Source organism: Athene cunicularia, assembly GCF_003259725.1.
Source record: "Athene cunicularia isolate RWA chromosome 14 unlocalized genomic scaffold, athCun1 chr14_part1, whole genome shotgun sequence".
Lineage (NCBI taxonomy): Eukaryota > Metazoa > Chordata > Aves > Strigiformes > Strigidae > Athene > Athene cunicularia.
The window spans coordinates 9499815-9525872 of NW_020799118.1; the positions used below are offsets into that span (position 1 = coordinate 9499815).

At 37.9% G+C, this 26058-nt stretch overlaps 1 protein-coding gene and 1 long non-coding RNA gene across 5 annotated transcripts in view; one reads left to right on the top strand and one right to left on the bottom strand.

The window, feature by feature from the left end:
- The window catches only part of GPR146 (G protein-coupled receptor 146), a 51849-nt gene extending 36058 nt beyond the window's left edge, over window positions 1–15791 (top strand). The window contains exons 1-2 of one of the 4 annotated variants that reach the window (XM_026858679.1): window positions 1063–1662; window positions 13867–15791. In XM_026858679.1, the coding sequence (XP_026714480.1) occupies window positions 13911–14915 (1005 nt within the window). In that variant the 5' untranslated portion in view covers window positions 1063–1662; window positions 13867–13910 and the 3' untranslated portion in view covers window positions 14916–15791. The other 3 variants (XM_026858680.1, XM_026858681.1, XM_026858678.1) reach the window with 3 other exon arrangements.
- LOC113485509 overlaps window positions 1–26058 on the bottom strand; it is an 85306-nt gene that overhangs the window by 23800 nt on the left and 35448 nt on the right. The window lies entirely within an intron of this gene.

Genomic DNA, 26058 nt, shown 5'->3' on the forward strand with positions numbered 1-26058 from the left:
CTGTCACCGGCATTTTATCAAATGTAAATCAACACATTTTGAGGGTTTTGCTCTGTGTTTCAAAATACAAACCATATATAACAGCTTAACCAGACAAGTGATAAGCATGAAATATTACAAACCATAAAAGGAAAAGGCATAATCCTGGCTGCCTCACATTGTCTCCTCACAGAAGTATTACTTCTGAGATTAAAGAAGTGCTTGTTTATTTAACAATTTGACCAATCTCTAACAATGGAGCATTTAATGGAAAATATTAACATGGGACCTATAAACAGAGCCGCTGTGTGATAAAGACTGTAAATAGAGACTTGGGATTTTACTTTAATATAAACAATAAAATCTTAGCCAAATGGAACAAAAAAAGTAACTGAATTAGGCAAATACTTAAGATTGTAAATACCAACAATCAAAAAAGTTCTCAGGTATTAAGCTTAGAGTCTGTCCTAGAGTCCTATTATGAAGTATCATCTTGTAAGGTAGTTAAAGAATAAAAATGAGCAATTAATGGTATAAGAAATATAATGGTATAAGAAAATACACGTGCTACATACATGCCTAACACAAATGACAAATTCTTCATTCATTTTAGGGGTCAACTCCTTTTTGGTAGATAAGTAAAAGCATTTATCACACTTTACTGCTTTGGGGAGGAAGGAAAACACATAAATTAATTCTTCATTACAGTTTAAAAAGGCAAATTATTTAAGGACTATTTGTATTCAAGCTAAGTAGACAAAATCATGACATTACATGCTTTCTATTCAAATTGAAGGAATTTACATTTGCCTACCATCTCATTAAAGTAAGATGATATAGCCATAGTATTTTCATTACCTTTTTTTTTAAAATTTAAATGTTCTTTTTAAATGCTTAAAATACTTCAGAGGTTTACAGTAAAGTATTTTTTAAAGCATACATTGGCTCTTGTTCAGGTCTTACGTTGGTTACTGTGTAAACTCTCCAGCGGCCAAGTGGATGTTACTGGCTTTTGCTGAGTAGCATTGTTTTTCAAAGGCGGGAAGGGATATGACTCCCGACAAACACAGCTGGGATGAGTAGCTCTAAAGAAAAATTTTAATAACATTTTTGCCAGTTTGGCTTATTTTGCTCCAGGTTTATTACTCTGTTAACACACAGAGCGTTGCAGAGTAACGACTCCTATAGTAGAAATTATTTTCTCCTAACAAAAAAGCTCTCCTGGTTTGATGCAGCCGCTATTTGTCTCCCATTACGTAACTACACCAAAGGTTGAACTGTTCTCAAACCACAGTAAGGTCCTTTCAGCTTGTCCTTTTCAAAAAAAAGACCCCTAAAACCCCTTTCACAATTATGAACATGGTATGCAGAAGAGCCCTTATGGCAGGATCAGGCCCCCTGTTTTTGCAACAGCCCTCTGCGCCAATAAGAGCGTGCAGCTGAAGCTTAAAGGATTATGTGTATGTATGTGCAGGGGAAGTCACATGTATACACAAAGCTCGGTGCCACTACCGAGGGCAGAGCAGCAGCGTCAGCGGTCTTTTTCTAAGCTCTCCCACTGTTTACTCCCACTAGAGAAATGAGATATTGGAGTTTCTGCTGAGCTCACTTTGAAAAGGGTCTGACTTGATGGGCAAAATGTTTCTGCCAGCCATCAAGGAACAACAAAGCAGTACCTACCAGGTGAGATTTTAAGAAGTTCACCTTTTAGATTGCTTTTGTTTTTTAAGAGCCTAGAAACAATTTATATTAATGCTTATAAACCTTGGATCAGTGAAAACGAACAGTGCCATCGTTAGAAACCAATGTTCAGTTTTTAGATGACAGCTCTTTAGTAAAAACATTATTGTTTAAATTTGTAATGGTCCTACTTTTATGTTGTTGTCTAAAAGAAAGTTACAGTAGGCTTCTTCTTATGCATATCAATTTTCATGCTCTTGCATATTATGCTAAATTTCTTATTTACTGTTTCTTTGTGTACTTAGTATGTGCTTTTAAGTTTTTTATTAATCACTCTGAATATATGAGATCTCAATTTTTCTGTATATTAAATATAGAATATAACAGTATAGCATAAGTATAGCAGAGGAATTGATCAAAAGTTAATTAGTCTTTAATACAGAAAAAAGTTCTCAATGAAAGTGAGATACTTAGGAATCTTCTATTCATAGCATAATAATAAAACAGCAAACCATACTGTGAAATATTACTGCAAAGCAGCTAAAAGACATAGCAGTAATTAATTAACTAATTAATCACAATTAAGCTGCATTTTCATTTATATTATAAAAGAAGGTAAGCCAAAGGCAAACTTCAAAGCACCAAAAATTTCCTAACTGCTTTCAGCTGAAGCTTTGAATAAGCAGAATGCTGTCCTTTCTAGACTCCATTAATCACCGTATTTGCAATCTGTTTTCTACCGTACTTAGCAGAAGACCTACCTTCCTTCAGGGCTCTGTCAGCTGAACTTCATGTCCTTTTTACATAAATGCTAAAGCAGCATAAAAAGGCAGCACCCTATTTCTCATGCCAGCGTCACATCCTTCACATATTTTATTGGCCCCATCATTTAAATCAAAGCAGTATCCTGTGGGTTTCAGTAGAAGTTGGACTAATTCTGAAATGATGAAAAAAGTTCATCAAATGTCTGGACAAAGTGATTCGTGTGAACATCTATGTTTGTGGTCTGCACATCAGAATGATTCATTTGAACTTCTGTGTTGCAGGATCTGAGCATCAGATAAGAATTTATCAGAATATTCTGCGTATCTTCCACAACAGCTAGAACATGTAAGGCTCACTGAAGTGATGATAGGCTAGCAGGCTCCAGTGACCTCCCTACAGACTGTGGTTTAGTGTTGGTATGCACCCTGTGTCTGTGTGGGCTATGTAAAAACAACCATTTATCAATCATTACTAAGAAACTGGCTCTGTGACAAACTAATTACTCCTCAGGCTTCCACCTATTAGCACAGGAGGAAGCAGACTATAAATTTATTTTTGTGGTGGGTTGACTGTGGCAGGATGCCAGGTGCCCACTAAAGCTGCTCTATCACCCTCCTCAGTTGGACAGGAGAGTGAAAATAGAACAAAACCACTTATGGGTCGAGATAAGGACAGGGAGAGATCACTCAGCAATTGCTGTCACAGGCAAAACAGACCCAACTTGGGGAAATTAGTTTCATTTATTACCGATCAAATCAGAGCAGGGTAATGAGAAAGAAAAACAAAATCTTAAAACACCTTCCCCTCCTCAACCCTCCCTTTTTCCCAGGCTTAACCTCACTCTCAATTTCTCTCCCTCCTCCCCACACACAGGTGACACAGGCACAGGGAATGGGGGTTGTGGTCAGTTCATCACCCCTTGTCTCTGCCGCTCCTTCCTCCCCAGCAGGAGGACTCCTCACACTCCTCCTCTGCCCCAGCGTGGGTCCCCCATGGGGTGCAGTCCCTCAGGAACAGAATCCTCCAGCACAGGCTGCCCTCAGAGTTCTGTCCTCCTTCGGGCACCCCGAGCTCCGGCGTGGGGTCCCCCCCGGGCTGCAGGTGGGATCTGCCCCACCGTTCCCCTCCCTGGGCGCCGGGCACAGCTGCCTCCCCAGGGGCTGCACCTCGGGCTGGGGGAACCTCTGCTCCGGGCCTGGAGCACCTCCTGCCCCTCCTGCCTCACTGACCTGGGCTCTGCACTTGTTTCTCTCACTTACCCTCACTCCTCTCCCCGGCTGCAGTTGCACAGGTTTTTAGCCCCCCCACTACCTAAACCTTGCCATGCAAACTCAATACAATTTTGTATATCAAGGCTCAGTACAGCTTCTGCAGTTACAAAATCTGCTACAGAAGTCGTGCTTTCTTCTTGTGATGTTCAAGATTATTAAAAATGTATGTACCTACTGAGGACACTAAAAAATATTTTAAAAAAATCTTTTCAAAGTAAAAAAAAATCATTGTTCTAAGGCATGTAAATCGATACACTACCATTAGTAAGCACTAGTATTTATTTCAATGTCATTTATTTGTCTGTAACCCTAGGAATTTGTACAGATCCTAACCGTGGCTTCCCAAATTACCATGGATTGGACAGAATGTGGATAATAGGTGGCTATAGGTAGTATACTCAAGGTGTAACTTCACAGATGTTTTGTAATGGGAGAATTTAGGCTTAGAGAGTCCTGGTTTACAGAGGTCCCACACTCCTTTGCACATTTCTTCCCCCAAAATTACTTTGGGGTTTTTTGCCCTTGGAAAAATTTGCCCAGCCTCAACTGGGCTGTAAAAAATGACACCTGTTAAGAATATCCAAGGAAGCATCCCTACCCACACACCTGTGAAGTATGACCAAGGACTCAAATCAAATCATCAAATACCTAAATCTGTCAAGCCCTTTTCCAGCATCCTAGAAGACAAAGATTATTACTGGCTTTTTCTAGTTGAATGGAAGGGTCATTCCATATATATGGGTGCAATGGGAAGTCTTATGGGAAATCAAGATTATTGTAGAAATTTTTGATGAATAAGGGGTAAAAAGTGGCGTGGGAAGTGGCACATGACAAGCAGTAGATGGACAAATCAGAACCCATTCATGTCAGTAAGATGTCTCAATTAATTTCAAGCCCCTGGTAAATGAAAATTCCTACTCCAAATCTTACAGTCTAGTAATAGTCACCTTTAGATAAGCATTAATACTGTATCAGCCCTCTGAGAATGTAAAATTAAAATATTTTATTCAGACATTATAAATGGAATAAGCTGCAATCAGTAAATATGCAAGTTCATCCAAGAGGCAGATAGAAAATTTGATTTCCTTCAACAAGCAATAGAAATTAAAAGCCAGAGGAATGTCAAGAACAAGACATCTCAGACTTGCTGACAATTATCAGGAAGAGATCTGTTCATCCCCAAAGGATGTGATAAATTTTGAAGTAATTTCAGCCTCAGTGCAACTCTGCTGAGGGCCAATTTTCCCCTTCAAACTAAACTCAAACCAGTTTTACACTCACACTGACAAATGTTATCTGAGAAAGAACTACGTCAGTAGTTTTGCATTTACTGGAAATCTGGTCCCTGTAGTCTAAATCTGTTTCACCAGAGTTTCCTACATGGTCAGCCTGATGTCTTGTTGACAAGTCACTGGGTCAGTTTTCACTGATGTTTCTAATAGGAAATGGCATTATATTGTAGTTTCCAGGAAAACTACCATCTGTGCCTCCTGTCAGTCTTTGCAACTGGCAGCAAAATATCTGTGGGGAATGTTTTCATGCTGCCAAATTTCAGCAGTGTTCCCTGTCACAAGTCCTACGCATGGGTGAAGCTAACAAACAGTGGGTTAAGATAAGAGCTGCTGTTTCCATCCTGCCAAGACACTGGGCCAACTCATTTACAGAGTAATTCCAGCAGAGTCGGTGCACCTTTGATGCTGTCACTGGGATAAATTTAGTCTGCTATATCTAGAATAGGGATAATTTGCATTAATTTTGATTAGCAAGAATCTGTCTTCTTTACTGGAGTAATGCTGCTTTACATGGACCAGAAGTGCGATGTTCAGTTCATATATATATATTCCTTACCTGGAACCTGAGCAACTCCAAAATGCTGGAAATGCAGAGAACTGGCTGCTTGCTATCTTGTAAGAGGTGCAAATGATCTCATCTAATAAATTAGCTAAACAAAGACATTTACCATAAAACTCTTGTAATTTTATGTTTTCTCAAATATTAAAAAGGTCACAGCAGAAAATTTTAAATTCTTTTCCATGATCTGATAAACTTTACAAAAAAAAAAACCCAAAAACCCAAACCAGAAAACAACGTAAAAGTTTCATAAACATTTTTTCCCCAAAATCAATCTTAACTGATTTGTTGTTATACAATTTAAGTGTCTGTAGATAACTGGGGGGAAGAACCCCTATAGTTAAACACTGATGATTATCATATAATAATGATCCTTTAATGAAATCACCCAGCTAGTGTATTCAATTCCTTAAGTCAGGAAAAATGAACTAAATACTTTCATTAAAAACAGTGGGACAAAGTGCATCTACTATGTAAATCTACTAAGTCCCAGCTACTCTGAACATCAACACCACGATAGTAAGAATACTTTCTGAGGGTGCATGTAATCCTTTCTAGATCCACTGAGTTGAAGTATTTTATATGAAAAGAAACTGCCACTTACATTCAGTTTTAAATTGAATGAAAATATTTGCTACAGTTAATGGGCTTGTGTGCCCTCCAAGAAACTGAAATTGTATGTTTTAATTAAGTCTTTTGGTTTCCGTGGCTCACCAGTTTTAAGTACAGTGGAAATTCTGCCACGGGTTAAAATTTAATTTTTTTTTTCACTGAATCGGTTAAAAAAACTGAACATATATAGCAATTTTCAATCATCTTGATACTGATTTTATTTAAGTTTGTTGTCACTTAGTTTTAAAGTAGAATAGCTACATCAAAATCAGCTTCCAAGTGCTCTGAAAACCTGGACCAGGAACCGCAGTAGTGCTAACTGGTTGTTGTATTCAACACACTGAATGGAGCTGTCTACTCTGCTGATGCTTAAAAGCTGTCATTTCTTCAATTCTAGTTAGTCAACTTTATAAAATTCAGAACTCAAAGCATCTTATGAAGCCTATTGTCTGATACTATATTCACTTTAATTATTCCTGTTACTTAATACACCGTAAATAACTGGAAGTGAGTATGAGTACTAGGAAAATTACAGGGTTTTTGTTTTGCATATAACTCAGTTTTTAAAGAAATGTATTACCTATTGGATATTTAGGCATCTCAAAACTGTATCTCATTTCAGAAACCCAGGCAGCTATGGCTTGTAAACAAATACAGGTAACCGCTGCATAAATTCATTCTATTTGATGGAATACCCTATCTTCAAAACTGCACAAAAATATTTCACTTTTTGCAGTAATGAAATCTTAACCCACAACACATCTATGATGTATTAAAAGCTTCACTGTTCACGCTATGGTGAATCCTTCCTCGCAGCACATAAATGTTAAAAATGAAGAAGGTATGTCAGGTTTTCCATATAGAGGCTCTTTTGGAATTCAGTGATAAAGCTAAGTCAGGAAGAGGTGGAGCAGGAGACTAGTCACACTCATCTGATACTGGGACACTGAGAGAAGTTGACAAAACACGGTGGAGTTTACAGTGTTAACCCCTGCAGAGCCCCCAGTGCAGCTGTTCCTGAGGAGGGCACAGCTACTGTCAACCTAACTCCTGCAGAGGCTCTATTACAAAGAAATAAACAGCATTAAAAAAAAAAAAATTATCATTGCACAAGTGGGACCTGAATGACCAAGTAGCTGCTATGCAGATAATTTGTCACAAAGATGGTGCTTACAGAATGAAAGAATAAACAAGTGACAATGGCAGCAGTTGCCAACATCTGTGGTCACCTAGCAAGTGAGAGAGGGGCCCACAGGGAGGAGCTAAGCTCTGAAGACAACACATACTCAGAAATTTCTGGAGAAGCAGAGTGAGTAAACTCAAAGGATGACCAAAGCAAAATACAAAGACTAATTTCAAAACATATCTCTACTCATTCCACATGTGACAGAAATACACCCTATAGTTCTTGAGAATTCAGTTTTTACTGTTAACTCAGCATGCCTAAGAACATTCTCAGATGTCCCATGGGAAAGTAATAGAGAAGTAAGAAGTGAAAGAGTATCATACTTAGAAACCCTGTGATAAATCTGATATGATACCATGTATGTGTCATATAAGCAAATGGTGATGGGAGGTGCAGCATTAACTGTAATGGGGTCATCAGAGAGAGATAAAGAGGAAAATAAGAGTCAGGCAGATGTGAAAAACAAGGGTTTTTTAAAAAAAGCAGGGGGAAATGTATGTAAGTGTTTATGTCTGGGCAGGAGTGCTTAAGGAGTAACACTGGACCAAGGGAAGGCAATAAATTTTAAAACTGGAAATGGGCTCACAGCACTCAAATTGTGCAGAATTAAGCATGAGTGGGTAATAATTGGGTGGTATGAGTTAAAGGTCTTTTTTTTTTTTTTTTTTTTTTTTTTTTAGCAAGTTCATCCTGCAGAGGGAATGTGTTTAGAAAACCAAAACCTGAGCCTTATGATGGGGGTGACATCGGTGGGCCCAGGAGGCTGGGCATCTGCTCTTCCTTTGAGTTCACTTGCCAGGGGTGGCAAACTCCTTGCTGTGTGTTCCCTCTCACAGGACCGGGGACAAACAATGCTACTGTAGAAAGAAAAGAACCACCACTCTTCCAACTGACCTACTCTTGCTTTCTTATTTGTACTTTTTTAATCATCCAAGAGGAGGGTTACATTCAATCCTACTGTATATCATTTATTCTTGTGATTTAGTCATGGCTTCTTTTACATTATATTGCACTGAATTAACTACACTATAAAATGGAACTGGTATCAATTATAAAAATAACCACTGGCCAAACTGGTCAATGATTGCACCACAAAGACATAAATGATAGGGTTGGAAGGGGCCTGTTTTTCAGCCCAGCTCCAGTATCAAGCAGGATTTTCTTCTCTACTAATGTGAAAAGCATTTTATCTGAGCTGTATCATTATGTTATAAACAACAGCAACTTAGCAACTGCATAAGTAAAGTATATTCTGAAACCTATTTGCCTGCACTGCTGCATTTTTTCCCCTCACATCTAACCTGGGCAATCTAGTTTTACTTTTCTGTATATCCAGCCAACAAGTCTTCTGTTAATCCCTATGGTATGTATATAAGCTAGTAAGCCTAAAAAATGTCATGTTACCCTGGCTGACAAGTAACAGCAGCGTGACACTTCATTCTCTCGGGCTTGAGAGTTCAGAACGTGTTCCCCTTGAGGTACAATTAATTGCAGGTATGCTCTTTTCCAGAAATAGCAACCATTCATTATTTAAAGTTTTAAGAATTAATTCATCAGTAGCATGACACTTTCAAAAAGCACCTTTTAAATCCTGATGAGTAGCTGACAGTCTACTAAGTCATGGTTTAAGCACATACGCAACACTTTTGGCCAAGCTTTTCAGTCTTGATCTGAAGCAAACCTGTGCCATCCAGCAAAGCTCTATGCAGTGCTCAGCCCTCCCCTATACAGTACCACTGGGTTTCAGTCCCTGTAGGAATTAAGAGATCCTGCGGGACGTCTGGAAGACCTGATGAACATCAGAGTCTTAGGCCTGTTTAGAGACTCACCTCATTGGCAGCAGCTTTATTAGCTATGCGTGGTTTATAATGATTTTGCAGCTTGTGAAAACACATACTCAAAGGTTAGATAATCTCGATAAGAGCTATTTCACATATAGACGATAACATAACACAGAGACAAATAATTTATTGTCTAAACAAAAAAAACTGCAGAGCAAGAGCTAGTGCCACAGCTGGATAAAGGTTTTGGATTCTTTAAGTCAAATAAAAGAATCAGAGTGTGGAATGGTCATGCTTGAAACTGTTAACCAACCTGCTCTGCAACTTAAATGCTGCATTATGAATGAAAACGTCTGAAAAAAACCTGACTGCAGCAATGGACTGTAATAGAACTAAGCAACACTTCATTTTTTCTCATTAATTAAAGTTCATTTTATGCATTTTTCTAAAATAATCTTTGCCACCAAGTGCTCTTAACTTTTTGTACAGTGTTGTAATAAGTTTTTCTTAAGTACTTCATGTAAATTTTTATCTAGGTAAAACTACCTTCAATGTATGACATGCAAAGAGATTGGCTTTTGGCCAAGTTATCAGAATCTAAAAGTGCTTCTACACTAATACCTTTCCTACTTTGTTGTTTCCCCAGTGAATTTATGACGGTTAAAGTCCTTCTAAAGTTTTGAAGCAGCAAAGACTCGATGCCATAGTTTGTAACCCAGAGTTATCCATAGCACATACACAATTCTGTCTGTGGACTGTGTATCAAATAGGAATGCTGGAATTTTCTGCCATTCAGGAGTTTTACAATATTCATAATGAATTGTTAAATACAAACCAAGAAGTGCAGACCCTGCCTAAGAAAGCTAAACTGCAGATACAACAACTCAACACAAACTGAGTAACCATTTTCAGTGTTTCTCTGGCATTTATTCCATAAACACCTGCTTAATTTGTAATTAAGGGATTTTTCATTGTTGTTTATTTGTTATGGAATACAGCTTCAGAACCTCTAAATATAAGAGATATTATTCTGAAAAAAAGCAGCTCTTGGTTTTGGTTGATGATATCAGCTAAAAACACACTTCGAAGGTAGTAACTTTAGTTTATGAGTGTAAGCAGTTTCCATATAAACAACAGAACCACCACAGTACAAAATTCAGTATGTAATAAATTATCAACCTCCTGTGCAAAAACTCTTTTAAGAAATTATCTGTTGTAAAGGCACAGAGAACGTACACACATCCATTAATTGCGGGTGACATGCAAATGCTCTTGAGAACTGTCTTTTCAACTTTTAAAAAAAGGAAACAGAATGGAATCCATAATACCACCGCCAAATGAGGCTCACATCGTAAAGCCTTTTCACAGCACCCAAACAATCTCCAAATTCAAAGTAAAATGCTCAAACTTTCCTTCCTAGCTGGTATTACAAGCTCGTTCACCTTTGCAAGCAGCACGAGCACCTGTGTGCTTCGTAGTAATTTTTAAACGCTGATTGTTTAGGCTGTATGGCCCATAAAAATGCACCCTCAAAGCTACGTATTCTTGTGTCAGGTTAAAAATAAAGCCCATGCTGATGAACGAGAGCTGCTGATGGCACTTGCAGGGAATGAACAGCCTCTCCCATGTCCCCGGAGAACCCGAGCGCAGCCGACCACGCCGTGACAAACCTGCGTGCTCCCGCAGCCCCTGTAGCTTAAGCAGTAAATCTGAAACCCAGGGACTGAACTGAGCTGGATCGAACAGCCCTCTCCCCTCCGAGCACAGCCTCTCACTTCTTGAAACTGGCTGTAAACAGGGAAAGGGAGGGGCCTACCGCCTGCCAAGCCAAGCAGAAACTTGTGAGTAACTTATAGAGGAAAAACAAGTGCAGCGCAGGCGGCGCGCAGAGCCGCACGCTGCCCGGGCGCTGCCGAGAGGCGAGCACCATGTTTTCAAAGAGAAACAAGACCTGGCTTTGCCGCCGGCCTCCTCCCTCGGAAACGCCGCTTAGCCAAGGCCTGTGGGTCCGGCAGCGCGGGGGAATGTAAAACGGGAACCAGAGGTAAGAGGCTTTGCAGCAGCGCTGCTGGGGCCACGGGACACGCAGGCTGGAGGGGGAGCGGCGGCCGCAGGACCGCCTGCCTTCTGCGGGCTGTGTTCCGATTTCGGTTTTCGATGTGACAAAAGTGTAAAAGCAGTCAGGACCAGGGGAAGCATTAGGGACGGCTGAGTCAGGCCACAGTAAAAAAGAGGACGGCAGCATTCACTTATGCAACAGTCAACCTGGGGCCGAAAAACTACTTTTGACTGGAGAAGGGGTTGGTTTAGATGGATCGAGTAAAACTGCTGCATCCGAAGCATCATAAGGACTTACCCAGACATGGTCTGTGAAGACAAAATTGCCTTTAAAATGACAAAAGACACTGCTGGGTAAGAAAGGCTGAACTGGGCCTGTATAGTATAGTAAACAGGTTCAAGTGCCTTCACAGGTAAGAGACAATTAAAATTGGGTGGTTTCTATGGTAGTGGCAAAAATATCTCGCCTGGTAATTTCGAAGTCATCGACAGAAAATATTTCTTCAGAAAATATTTTTATTTTGCATTGTATTTTTTCCCATTTTGGAGATAAATTTTGTAATTTCATAAGATTACTGTTTCACACAATGAATTGCTCACCATTTCTATCATTAAAATAGAATGGTCTTATTTAACTGCAGTTAGAGGACAAAAAGAAAAAGGGGTAGTTACTAAAAACTTGTGAAACCAGATGTGCCCCTGCTCTGTAAAATATAAAGTGCGGTAGCAAAGACTGCTGATCTTCTGAGACAATATACAGGTGAGTATTCTGTGGCTGATGTAATTCAGTCTGGAGTAATCAAAGCTACATGCTTAAGGATAAACCTACATAATGGAATTACGTGATGTATCCATGCCTGTGCTTAGTCACCCTTGCACTCACCATAATGCATATATTTGCAATATCTAGTTCCAGTCTGCTGCTTTGGTTGAATCGAGTCGTAACAGTTCAATGAGATGTAATTTTGGTTGCCTTCAACTGTGCAAAACAGCTTTGCTTTTTCTTATTTAAAAACTTCAAACAACAGATGCTTCCTGAGAATGAACTAGGTTGTTTTCAGTGCTCAAAAATAGTACGAGCATTGAAAGACAACATTAAAACATTATACTTTCTACTTATATGTAATACTAAAGAACTGATCTGAGAAAACAAAGTACTTTTTTTTTTTTTTCACAAAGGTGAAAGCAAGTTCTGAAAACAACAGAACTGCATCTTGTGTTGCTGCCACAGAAGCCACTTCTCTGAGGAAATCCAACATATGACAATGGAATAAAAATTTGTTTGCCCAGCTAAAACAATTGTATTTTTAGCCTGTTTTCTGGCACAGGCTATGGTATTTAGAAAAAAATGCACACAGAAAATAACTGCAATAGGAAATAAGAAATGGAAGCTGACATGATTCTGGAACAAATTCTTTACTATGGCTGAAGTGTCAAAGGATTAGCACTAGAGAGATGCAACCACATATCCGTATGCTTACAAAACCCATACTGTATAATTTAGCCATATGGTTCATGGAGTATAGCATGTCGTCTAGTAACATTCATTTTAATTGCACAATGTTTATTGTGGATTTGATTAAATCTTGTTCTCTCTCTGGAAAGAATGCAGGTACGTGTACTTGTACTTTCCTATATGTGCTAAATGGGAAGCACACAAAACAGCGCTGAGTATCTGACAGAGTACACGTGATATGGGAAATCACCTGCTACATAAATTCTACACTGTCCCAGAAATGGGCTGGCAGGAACAATAGCCATGATTTTAAGGCTGTGGATGTTTGGAAGTTGTACTTTAGAGATTATTTCTTATTTCTGCATTTTGGAAAGAGCCTTTTCATGATTGCTTTGAAGTTCACTGATTTCAGTTAAATGTTATCTCTACTGATGATAAAGCAAAGATAGCTGGACAACGACTGCTGATACTAGCATACTTTTTAAAGAATTCAAGCTATTTTGAGAGGAAATGATAGCCAATTCTTGCCTTTTGGAAAGTCAGGCTGCCCTGATATTAGGTTCCCTAGACTACAGAGGTCCATTGTTTTTTCAGAACTAAGTGGGTTATAGTTTGGAAGTCCGAATACAAACTGACCCTATTGAAAAAAAACCCAAACCACCTTCACCTAATTTTCCAGTTCCTTCTAGTCTTTCTCAATTTTATCAGTGATCCAGTATACATCTATGATGCTGCCTTGGATGTGCCTCCTAAGAAACTATCTTTTCAGAGAAAGCTTATTTAACACCTTGGAGACCTCTAGTCTCCATCTTACTGCTAAGATTTGTGCTTCAGCTTATATCCTTGAATTTTTCAGCAACTGCCTTTACATATTATTAGCTATATAAAAGGTAATTTTAAGAACCATTGTACTAATTTTCATGTATATTACATTGGTACTTATTTTAAAGATGTAGACTTTACTTCTGTTAAGTGCCCTGATATTAACTCATTTGCCACTAATTTCATTTAAATTAGAACTTCAGAACATTTACTAGTCTCATGAAATTGTGAATAACAGATGACTTTCTTCTAGACTTAACAAGATCAAAAGGCATTTCAGTCACTGACTAAATTTATCAGTTGTGAAGTGTTTAATCTGTCTTTAAAATGTTCTCTTCATACTACATTGCATTTCACTTACAATATAATATTTCAACAATACTTCCATTATTTGTCTCTCTACAGAAAAGCTGGTAACCAGCAGGAAAGATACAAAAGCTAAAATCACTATGTGGAGCTGTGAAACCTTGAACAACAGTACTGAGAACAGAGAAGACCAGCATCTCTGCCATGACTTCCACCTTGTGCTTTCCATCTTCTCCCTACTCTACCTCATTATATGTTTCCCAATTGGCCTTTGTTACAATGGCTTGCTGGTCCTAGTTAATCTCTATAACAAAGCTACTATGACTATGCCAGATGTTTATTTTGTCAACATTGCCATTGCTGGTCTCATCATCAACGCTCTGGCACCAATGTACCTTCTAGGTCTTGCCAATACAAAATGGGCCATCTGGAATTCTAACAATGAAGTTTATATTACCTTGCTTATTTTATTCAATGTCTCATCTTTAGTTACCATGTACTCCACTACGTTACTCAGTCTGGACTACTACATTGAACGTGCTCTACCTAGAACTTACATGTCAAGTGTGTACAACACCAAACATGTTTGTGGATTCATATGGGGTGGTGCCATGCTTACAAGTTTTTCATCTCTCCTGTTCTACGTCTGCAATCACGTATCCACTAAAATAATTGAATGTTCCAAGATGCAGAACAAAGAAGCAGCAGATGCCATTATGGTCTTTATCGGGTATGTTGTACCAGCTGTTGCTGTACTTTATGCACTTACATTAATCTTACGAATACGCAAAGAGGCCACACCACTGGATCAAGACACTGGACGATTAGATCCATCGGTGCACAGGCTTTTGATAGCCACAGTCTGTACCCAGTTCACGTTATGGACACCCTATTATGTGATTCTCTTGGTAAGCACATTTACTAATGCACAAGGAAGAATTGCAGATGAAAATTACAGTCGAATATTACATTTTAGCAAGATTTTATCAAAATCCTTGGCTTTCTCAAGCAGCTTTGTAATGCCTCTGCTCTACAGATACATTAACAAAAACTTTCCCAACAAATTACGACGTTTGCTTAAAAAGATACACTGCGGGAATCAGGGGTGTTCTCATGAACGCACAGTAGTACAGCAAGTTATGACGTAGGTATGAAAAAAACCTTTGGTGCTCTGTTACTGCAGTACTTCATGTACCAGTACTGGGACTGTGATATTGCTGCTGGCACTCAATGGGAGTCCCAACCAAGAGGCTAGAAGGAGCTTTCCATTACAGTTAAATGAAACAGTCTTAATTTTCAAATAGTTAATTGTTTGCTGAAATCTTGTGAGACTCTGGCCTATGTGCTGTGATACCTGTGACATCTAATACTTTCAGTGCACTGAAGTGGTTACAAAGCATAAAGTCTGTCTTCATGGCTCTAGTATTTCTGTCTGAAGAAGTCACTAAGCAGTTTATTGAAGTCTTGACTGAAGACACAGCACCTTGTATCTTGTATAGAAAAAGGTCTTACCTTATTTTCTGTACAAAGAAGTAATAGTGCTATCCTTGATGAAGTAAATAGCATTTTTCAATTAAGATGATATAGATGATCTTTACTAAAGATCATATTATCCAATTACACATGTCCAAATAGTAAATGTTAATTATAAATTATTTAATTTTTTTCCATCACGGAATCCCCTCTAAAAGAAGCCTAATTTACCATTTTCAGAAATTTTCTCATACAAACTAACCTAAGTTTTAACATTTATGGTAAATTGATTTTTTTTTCCTAGATATAACAATTAACAAAAACGTGTTTTATTTTTCCACTGCTTTATTTGCATCCTAAAACATTTCAAGAACTCAGAAATATTTATTAACTAATTCTAAGGGAACTGAGAGATGTTTGTTCCGCATATTAAAATGAAGGACACAGTGGTTTACAAAGTTAAATCAAAATTTATGTCTGGCTAAGTGTTATGGTCCACATATGTTCATGTAACAAGTAATTATCTTAAAAATAAATATGTTTATGATTAACATTTTGTATTTTCAAGGGATATGTTTGCAACAAATAAATAAAAATCTCTTTAATCTAGGGCATCACTGGAGGTTTGGAAACCATACAGAATCCCTCAATGCATACAAAATTTTAAAATGGGAGTAATATACAGGAATTCCAGTCAGCATCAGCTTTTTGCTGACCTCTCAGAAATGGAGTGCCTCCCAATGTGATTCTTGAATATACAGTGAAAGTACAGTTTCCGTATTTCACAGTGGGGATGAAAAATATCCAATCCAGATTGCTGATTTTTACTGAGTATGTGAAATACACAAGAAACACAAAGATGCTGCAGGAAGCAAATTAACAGTTACCCACAACAGCAAACTATGAAACATTGATCCAAGAAGTACCTGTTCCTATGCTGCTGTTGTATTATTAATGACAGAGGGGGGTAGAAGTTAAACTGATATTCTCCCACTGGTTTTGGGGCAGCAAGACAGATCTTTGTCACTCATCCTGCAACACAGCAGAATCATTTCATTGCTTAATCTGTTACAACTCAAATTCCACATGATTTTATTAAAAAAAAAGTGGCTTTTCAGGCCTCTGGTATAGAAAAAACATGTAACAAAACCAGGGTTGAACCTTTTGCATTGCTTATAGAACAGTCTCATAATGCTAATTGGTCCCAATTTGTCAGCACAGACATACAGACAAGTTCTGAGTGGGAAGCAGGTGAGGAACATCCTTTTCAGATCTTTTTCCCTTTCTCTTCAACATTATTCAAGTAATTTCTTATAGCAATCTTTGCTTATCTTCTTCATATACAAGCATCCCTAAGTTATCAACATCCTGGTAGAAGACTCTCCATTAATCTTTCTCTACTTCTATGGCATTTTCGCCACACAAACTATCCAGCACAACCGCATCAATTTACTTAATAGTTTCAGCCCGCTGATGAAAACCATGTTAAGGAATTAAGCCTTTCGTTATCATCGTGTCCGACTCACACACTAATTTATAGTGCCTCTGTGCTGACATGATACTGACTGCTTTGGTTGGCTGTTTTCTGCTTGAGAGGTTTTCTATGAATTTCTACACGTCTTGAGCAGTCAAGCTAACTTCCACACTTAAGAAATAAATCTTTCTGTCAAGCAGATAGGCTCCTCCTCTTCCCATCTGAGGAAAATGAGGTTTCCCAATGCACCACATTAAATCTCTCATGTAAAATCTGTTAAAGAAATTCTGTCCCATTATGCAGGAAAAATTCCAGCAGGGAGGAACTGGCTTATCTGGTGTGAATAAAGGCTTCCACAACTGGGACACTGCCAGAACGTTGTGGCTGAACAGGCAGCATTAAATGCAATTTTAAGTTCCATGTTGCTTCCTTACTTCTATTTCCCCCTTCTCCTAAGACATCTTACTTTGTCTGTAACAGGACTGTTGCATTTATTTCTGTTCCTTTCTCTCCGTGTTAAATTCCTGGTTTCAGATCATGGCTCAAATTTCTCTTTTTCCTTTTCTCTCCTCTTTCTCACTTCTCTACACTGTTCATTTAATTTTCATTTTGCTCCTCTATTTCCATCCATGCTTGGTCTTGTATACTTGGTACCATTCACCACTCACATTTACTTCATTAGACTGACTCCTTTACAATGACCCAAACCTTATACAATGACTTGACATTACAAATGGATTTATGTAGTAAAATGGAAACTGCTATTTAAGAGATGGAGAAAGAACAAGTTTTTATATAATTTATCCTAATTTTTCCTAATATTTTTCATTGCAGCAGAGTTAAGTATGTTTGTGTCTATCCTTGATAATATACTGTGATGGCAATCATATAGACAACCAACTTCCATAATTTAATGAACAAGACTGATGCCTTTTTTAAGAGTTAATTTGATATATTAGTTACCTCAAAGAAATGGTGCCATGGAGCTGTCTGACTGCTATCCTCTTAAAATTCTTTATTGCAGCACCTTCACATGGTATCTCTTAAAAAGCAGTATCCCAGAAAGCGAGAACTTTGCAATATTTATATAAAGAACAGTAGATGAGCATATGCTGTAAAACACTTAAGGAGATACATGGTATCATAAATATGGAAAAACTTTAATGGACAAATCTTTAATATACAAAGTTCTCAAGAATGAGGCCTTTACATTTCAAATACCTGAAGGTTTCTGATGACTGTAAATAGGGACTTATCTATTTCACATTTAAATAAATATGAATAAAATGCTGTGTATATACAACACAAAAATCAGCCTACTGATGTAAAAAGAATTTACAAAGAATTTATTAAATTATTTCTTGAAGTGTATCATTTAAATGTAAACCTCTAAACAGTAAGGTGTACTGTATGTTTCTGTCTGTATATACTGTATACTAGAAAGTGAGCACTAGTGAAGTGCCATTATTAACAGTGTTATTTTCTCACAAAATTGAGTTGATCTATGGCATATAGCCCTCTTGCTTAACCACCAGTTAAGTCAAATCAGTGAACTAACAAAAATGTTGCGCTCTGTTTCTGCTTATAAACATAGCTAGCTCAAGCCAGGTCCTTGCTGACTGACCTAGTAGAGATACTAGTTTCAAAAGCTTCCATTTGAGAATCAAATTGAGTTGGTCTCTGAAGACAATTTCAATTAATGAAAGTGGTCAACCACTAGAACATTTCTAGTTCAACTAAAATGAAGAGATGTGGTCTCCAATGTTATGTCAAAATACTATAGAAATGGACTTTCTGCAAAGCTTCACAAAGGATCTATTGACTCATAAAACATTCTCAATAAAAAGCATTAAAGTGTATCTGGTCACTAAGATGTGTGATTTTTTGGGGGGGGCCTTCTTGATAAAAACCTGTTCTAGACAAGGTTAAACCTGTGTTGCTTCACTGAATCAAAACATGACAAATTGCATGATTTGGATGTCAAATCAGACATGTAAGTTATCAGATTTTCCAGGCCATAATCCTGACATCATTAAAATCGCATTATTCATCAGCATGAAGTTAGCTGGGAATGAAAGCAAAAAGGCACATCCCCTCAACTTTTTTCCACCATAAAGATTCCTGCAATAGGATACAGTAACATCACACCACAGAACTACAAAGCTGGTGATTAATGCATATGTCACCCTGTCCTTGTCACTTCCTCTCCATTGTGCTGCCACAAATGAGATCTCGGAAATCAGCTCCCTGCAGAAATTCCCTTGGTTCCCAGAACAACATAATATGGCAACTCATACCTTTGATATCCCAAAGAAAATTTAGCTTTAAGAATATAATGTACCTCACACTACATTTGTTGCAGTAACCACTACATATAACCAAAAGATCACTCACTATGGATCAGTTAGTTTACCCCACATACATAAAAATATTTTCCTGACTATACTTTCACAATGATTAATTTGTTCCCTTTAAATTTTCTGTAAAGTGTAGGAAGACAGCAAGTAAAAGCAAACTCTAAAATGGTTATTGGTGAATTCCTTAAAGAAAAAAACAGTCCAAGGCACTTCTGAGTGTTAACTCTCAGGGAGAAATAAAATGGCAACTATGAAAATGGAAGTTGCAGTATTACACCATTTCGTGGAAGCCTAGTATCTGACAAGATGCCCTTACTTCCATACAATGGTTTAAAGAGTATTTTCTGTTACTCTAACTGGAGAGGCAGCATCTCTAAACAGTGATTTTCTGATGCTTCATTCCTCAGAGGTTTAAGATATAACCATCATACAGAGACAGACTGTTTCTAATCTGTATTAGTAAAACCCTGGTTAATAAACAGGAAGTTAACAAGTCTACAGGTTTGCAAAGGGTGAACTTCTACATAAATGCAAGTAAAAAGAGTTGATCGGGTACAACCCTGTCAATAGGTTTACACTAGTACAAACCAGGCCAACGAAAACCAGGCATCGGAATCTACCCTTTTCTATTAAAGAGATTTCACTGAAGACAACCATATTTTGGAGCAGTCGCAGAACTGCCATATTATAACTATCATATTGTAGCAAAATAGCCCCCCAAGGCTGCCAAGAAAATAGGACACCGCTATCAGAAAACTCAAAGGGAAGTAACACTTTGTTTAGAAAAACCTAAGATTCAATTAAATTGTTTTTGTTCTATGGACACATACACAGCTGGAAACCCATTTATCATTGTACATTAAAAATTAAAGTAAGACAGTGCTGAGGCTGGAGACCTTCTCAGGAGCTTTACTGCAGCAGCACAGAAACCAAAAGCAGAACCTGGCCAAGCGCTGCTCTCAGATCCACTGTTAGCTGAGTGAGTTAGTTGAGAAGTACTGACTTCTGCCTGAGTTTCTGCAGCTGTAAAGTGCTCAGTGCACTGATGAATCTGAAACATATGCTGTAAGATTAATTCTTGCAGCTTCTTAGTAAGCGAAACCTTGTGTATTTCTTAACTATCTCATGCAATACTTTTTCCAAGTGAAAGCAATCTAAACATACAAAACCAGCTGTCCAGACTGCCATGGCAACAAATTTGAAGTGTGAAATGTTTCCCCTGTTGTGTTTCCTGTACCTTTCCATTATATATCAAAACACTTTGACTTGGCTAAATACATTCTTTTTCCATCAAGAGAGAAGAGGATTTATTCTCTACCTTGTCATTCCACTTTCTTCCCACCAACTCCTTACCTTGGAAGTCCATGTGATTTCCCTGTGTTCCTTCCCTCTAAAGAACTGGCACTTTTAATCACACACACAAAAATGGTCAAAATTATTCAGTCTACAGCAGACAACTGTCATATTATTACAAACCATGACAGTAAAATGTTCTTTAAACACCAGATTCTTATCAGAGTATTTGTAAGTCAAATATACAAATATATTAAAAAACCAACTTCCTACCAAAAGTTCTTTAAAACAAAAATTTATAACCAGAAAGAGAAACCATTTTGTCTAGATTAAAAGTAATTGATGATGCATTATACAGAAAGACAAATAAGCATCAACATAAACACTCCGAATTCAGAGATCTGGAGAGAGGACCAATAAGAAAAGAAACAGATTTACAATTAGAGACATCTTGCAGGAACTGTACCTGCAAGTATACAGCCAACAGTAGGAATAATTCTGCTATGAAAATGTTAAGAAAGTGCTCAACCCTTGATAAAGTTAACCTTGAAAAACAGACAATCTCCTAAATTAAAGTGGTTTTATCATAAATCTCACTAATATTGATAGGAAGTTCTATGTATTACCGTGGTGGGTTGACTGTGGCAGGATGCCAGGTGCCCACCAAAGCTGCTCTATCACCCTCCTCAGTTGGACAGGAGAGTGAAAATAGAACAAAACACTCATGGGTCGAGATAAGGACAGGGAGAGATCACTCAGCAATTGCTGTCACAGGCAAAACAGACCCAACTTGGGGAAATTAGTTTCATTTATTACCGATCAAATCAAAGTAGGATAATGAGAAAGAAAAACAAAATCTTAAAACACCTTCCCACCCCCCAACCCTCCCTTCTTCCCAGGCTTAACCTCACTCCCAATTTCTTCAGGGGCTGCACTTCGGGCTGGGGGGAACCTCTGCTCCGGGCCTGGAGCACCTCCTGCCCCTCCTGCGTCACTGACCTGGGCTCTGCACTTGTTTCTCTCACTTACCCTCACTCCTCTCCCCGGCTGCAGTTGCACAGGTTTTTCCCCTCCTTCAGTCCGTTATCCCAGAGGTGCTGCCACCGCTGCTGATGGGCTCGGCCCTGCCCAGCGGTGGGTCCGTCTTGGAGCCGCTGGCACTGGCTCTGCTGGACATGGGGGAAGCTTCTGGCAGCTGCTCACACAAACCACCCCTGTAGCCCCTGGCTACCAAAACTGTGCCATGCAAACCCAGGACAATTACCAATTACAAAATGGTAATTGAAAAGCCTAATTTTAGCAACAACATTTGCAAATTTAAGCTAAAATTTACCTTCCAGCTGGTAGAATTTCCACAACTGTTTCTTCATTAATCTCAAAAACCTTTAAAAGGTAATTTTGGTATTACGTTATCAAAGTTGTTTTAGAAACTCCATCTGGTGGTCACTAGCAGAATACTCTTGGAGTTCCTAAAAGCAGTAAGATCAGTAAAGCTAATTAAAGGATTTAAGTTAATCATTAGAAAAAGAAAAAAAAAATCAGTCCCAGTTTCTGGTTAAACACAGATTTGTACTAGCTGGTCCTGTCTGCAGGCAGTAAGGGTATTGCTACAAGTATTCCTAAGAAGAAACAAAATTGACTGTAACTTCAACAACAAACTGCTGCTGTGAGGATGAGGCAGGTAAGAGGAAATTCTGTTGCAAGCAACAGATTTCAACAATGGTTAATTTTGGTTTTCAACCTAACAGAAGGATATTTAACCAGGCTATTAGATCTGATTATTCAGAAGGAAGAAATATTTATAAAAAAGCATATGTTTCTTGTATTGTTTTATGAAACATCTGGTACTAGTCATTGTGGTTGACAAGATGCTCAAAGATCAAAGGAAGTGCCATTCCCATTCAGCTCCAGAGCACTGTAATTCTTTCTAATTAAGTTATGGTTTCACTACTTCACAATGAAATAGATTTCATACTTAATTAATACAGAAGTTTCTGAAATTTTTCAGGTCAGCCTGTGTGCAATGAAATAATCATTCTAACACCTGCAGTGCTGTGCAGAGACCAGTTCTCTTATAAAACTTGCCATTAAAAAAGCTTTTTTCCACCCTTTAGTAGAAGTAGAGTATTATTTGGAAATACAAACAATTTTTGAGCTCTGGTAGCTGAGTTACATAGATGATCTACCCGTGCTGAAGAATTTATTTTGTGATTGATAGAAACATTAGTGTATAGTAATAATAATAAAACACTGTTTATAAAACAACTTACATTACGAACAATGCCCAAATAAGCCAACATAAAATCACTAATAGTGAATCATGGGCAAGCAACCCAGAGATGTGAAGGCAGCAATCACACAGCACAGAGCATAGCTGTTCTAGAATAAAAGGAAGAAATGTTGATGTACGACCAGCTTCTGAGGCAGAGGTAATTATTAATACCAGTTCTTATGTATACATATCTCCAGCTCGTGCTTTTTTAACACTATCCAAGCAGAGAGTTCCAAGCAGAGGCACTAAGGCTATCAAATTTTACAAATTCACATAGCTCCATGTACCTTCTAAATCAACATAAGCATTTGAATTCCACTTTAAAAAAAAACAAACTCAAAAAACCCTCCCAAAACCAAACATGCAGGGAATATAGTACAATAAAGACATGCAAGGTTTTATATTCTAAAATTCATCCATAAACAAAATAACTTTCTTCAAAGCTAGCAATTCTTGGATTTGTGGACCACTTCCGTGCCTTTTTTTTTTTTTTCTCCTCCTTTTTTATGTTAAAGTTCTAAAGTTCTATAGTCTTTTAATCAAGGCCACAAATTTGCTTGCTGTCAAGTAAGACAAGACTAAACATACATAATCGGCCTTCACAACAATTTTACAGAATGACTGGCAACTATGCATCAATACAACAAAAGCCTCAGAATAGATGTTTGTCAAAAAAAATTTTTTCCCAGGAATCTTGAGTTATTGCATTAATACAAGTAGCCTTAAGGTGCTAAAATGCCACCAAGAAAAGCTTCCAATATGTAAGCTCAGCCCTTGAATAGAGTCAAAGCAATCTGACTAAATCTGCAGCTAATACCCCACACTCAAGTTTTTTGGTGGGGTTTTTTTGGGGGGGTTTGTTTGTTTGGGTTTTTTTTAACACATAACGTGAGAGGAAAAATGAAAATGGGAGTACATGGTAGTTTATGAAAAATTTATTTGAAAAAAATTGTAGACTATTTCACAACTTAAAATTCCAGTAACACAGCACTTGCTTTTCATTGCAGTACACTGGGGAACAGGCAATAACAGCCATTTAATATTCCAAAACAATCCTATTGTACTACACAGGGACAGTTTTCTTAATAACATTACATCAAATGGCAAGAAAAGATACGTTAATAGTCAGCAGAAGACAACCACATAGTCTAAAAAGAGACTTTAGACTTCTCATGCAGGATTAGCTCCCTAACAAGAATCATTACCCTAGAGCAATCCAGTCCAGTCCTTAAACTGCAAGCTTACTGCAGCCTTTGGTCTCTGTTCTTGATGACTGTGGCTCTTTGATGCTGCACCAAGCAAAGAGTAGCTCTACTGCTCAACTGAGTGTTGCGACTCTGCTGAACATCTGATCACGATGATTCAGCAGGAAGGTCAACAAGACAGAATCACCATCTCCATAATACTTTACTGGATAGAGCTGCTTTAAGCCAGAGAGTAAGACAACTGAAGTCTCCATGGTTTCAGCATCTCACAAGCCAGAAGCATCCAACTGTGTTAGAGAAGACAGAGAAGTTTCTCTCTAATCTGACATATGTGTGTATGAGAGAAAGACACTTCAAATTAAACCTACTGTCAGGGATCTGTACTCTGCTAAATACATCAGTAATATGGGTCAATTAACAGAAATTACTGGTTTTGGTCAAAAGAAAAGTGTCTTACCTGCTTTCTTTATAATAACATCTGTCACTTGGTACTAGAAATATTTATTTTGCCATAAGATGTGTTAAAAAACAAACAAGAGTTTTGCCCACCATAGCCACTGTAGGGGACTAGTGGAATTGTACATGTTATCAGCCCATCCTTTAATATTGTCACTGCATCTCACAATTATTTAACTTCTGCAGCTTCTATCTTTCCTGTCTCTTCCCTATCTGGAACATCATTATAATACATCAACCTCTTCCACTGAGAGCATGTATTACTAATACATACTAATCACCAAGAAATCATAAATCACTCATAAAAAATAGTAAAATTATGCATCATCACACAGTCAGTTAACCACCATTTTTTTGCCGCTTTATGAAATGTTTATACAACTAAACTCTACTGTTTGCCACTCTTCTCATGTGATTTGCAGCCTGTGATCATTTAAGCAAATTAAATAAACTGTTTTATTGTTTAAAGGAAAGACATAGCTGGTCACACAACAGCAATATCTTGCTTTTCTTTTAGTAACACATTAACTGTGACAATAACACCAGTGAGCTGCTGCCAAAACCACACCATATAGCTGTTAAGATACCTCAGGCGAAGTTTTGTCCATCTCCATAGTCTAGGCAGAATTGCAGCTATTGAGACAGCAACCAGCATGGTCTAAACAGAATAATGAATATGAAGTAGGAAAACCTTGATTTTCTAACCTCTATTTCTCCTCTGGCTTCCAATTTATTCCATTAACTTGGAAGAAGAAATCTCTCAGTAGCCAAGTTTCTCCACCTGTAAAACAGGGGTACTTTCTGATGTGATTCTCTGAATCTACGTACACATTCTGAATTGTAATGTGCTACTTGCTCCTAATTCAGAGTATGCTAAATGTTTTTGCCTCACTGAATAACGAGGCTTAATACAGGTTTCAGTCAAAGTTTGAAATAATGTTCGCAAATTTGAACATAATTTTGAAGATAGGAGCTTTCTTTTAGATTATTTTTTTCTTTTTAAAGATGGAAGAATAAGAAATAGCTTTTCTCTTTTTGCTTTTCTGGTTCTATTTATATGATTTTTCTCATTAGAGGATAACTTCCCTTGGAGCTCTGCTTTACTACACCTTGCATTGTCTGAAAAGCAGTTACTGAATAACAGGAAATGTAGTCTTAACACTGCTGTGTTAGGGCTTATCTTCACTTGAGTTACTCCTTGCTCACGGATTGCTAATTAACTCAGAATAATTTAAACCTTTGTAAAGAGTGGTTTGAATATTCCTTAAACTTTTGGTGCTGGCTTATTTTTGATTTGCCTTTATTTTACTAATAATCACAAAGGGCACAGCCATATATTCCTGTGTACATCTACTCAAAAGTAGTGCAAAAAGTAAAAAACCCTGCTGTTTGCTGGTGCCCCTTAGCCAAGAAATAATTTTGTGCCCTCCCTGCCCCCCAGCAGAGCCATGGTTATCAATCACGTGCCTATTCAGACCACTTCAGTGGAAAGTGCAGCAACAAACCAATGCCATAACTGTCTACCATTGCCTCATGTGCACATGTGATCCATTCTGGAAGCTAAAAAGTGAAGTTAGTATCTACCAGTTGATGACCTGCAATTTCAAAACCAATCATTTGACTATGCTTACGTAGTTTACTGTGCTCTCTGCACAGGGCTAAGTCCTAGAAAGAATAAGGTGACACTTCTGCATTTTTCAGGGAAAATCAACAAGAAAAAAATACTTTGTCTGACTTGCATATGATTACAACATGTATTTT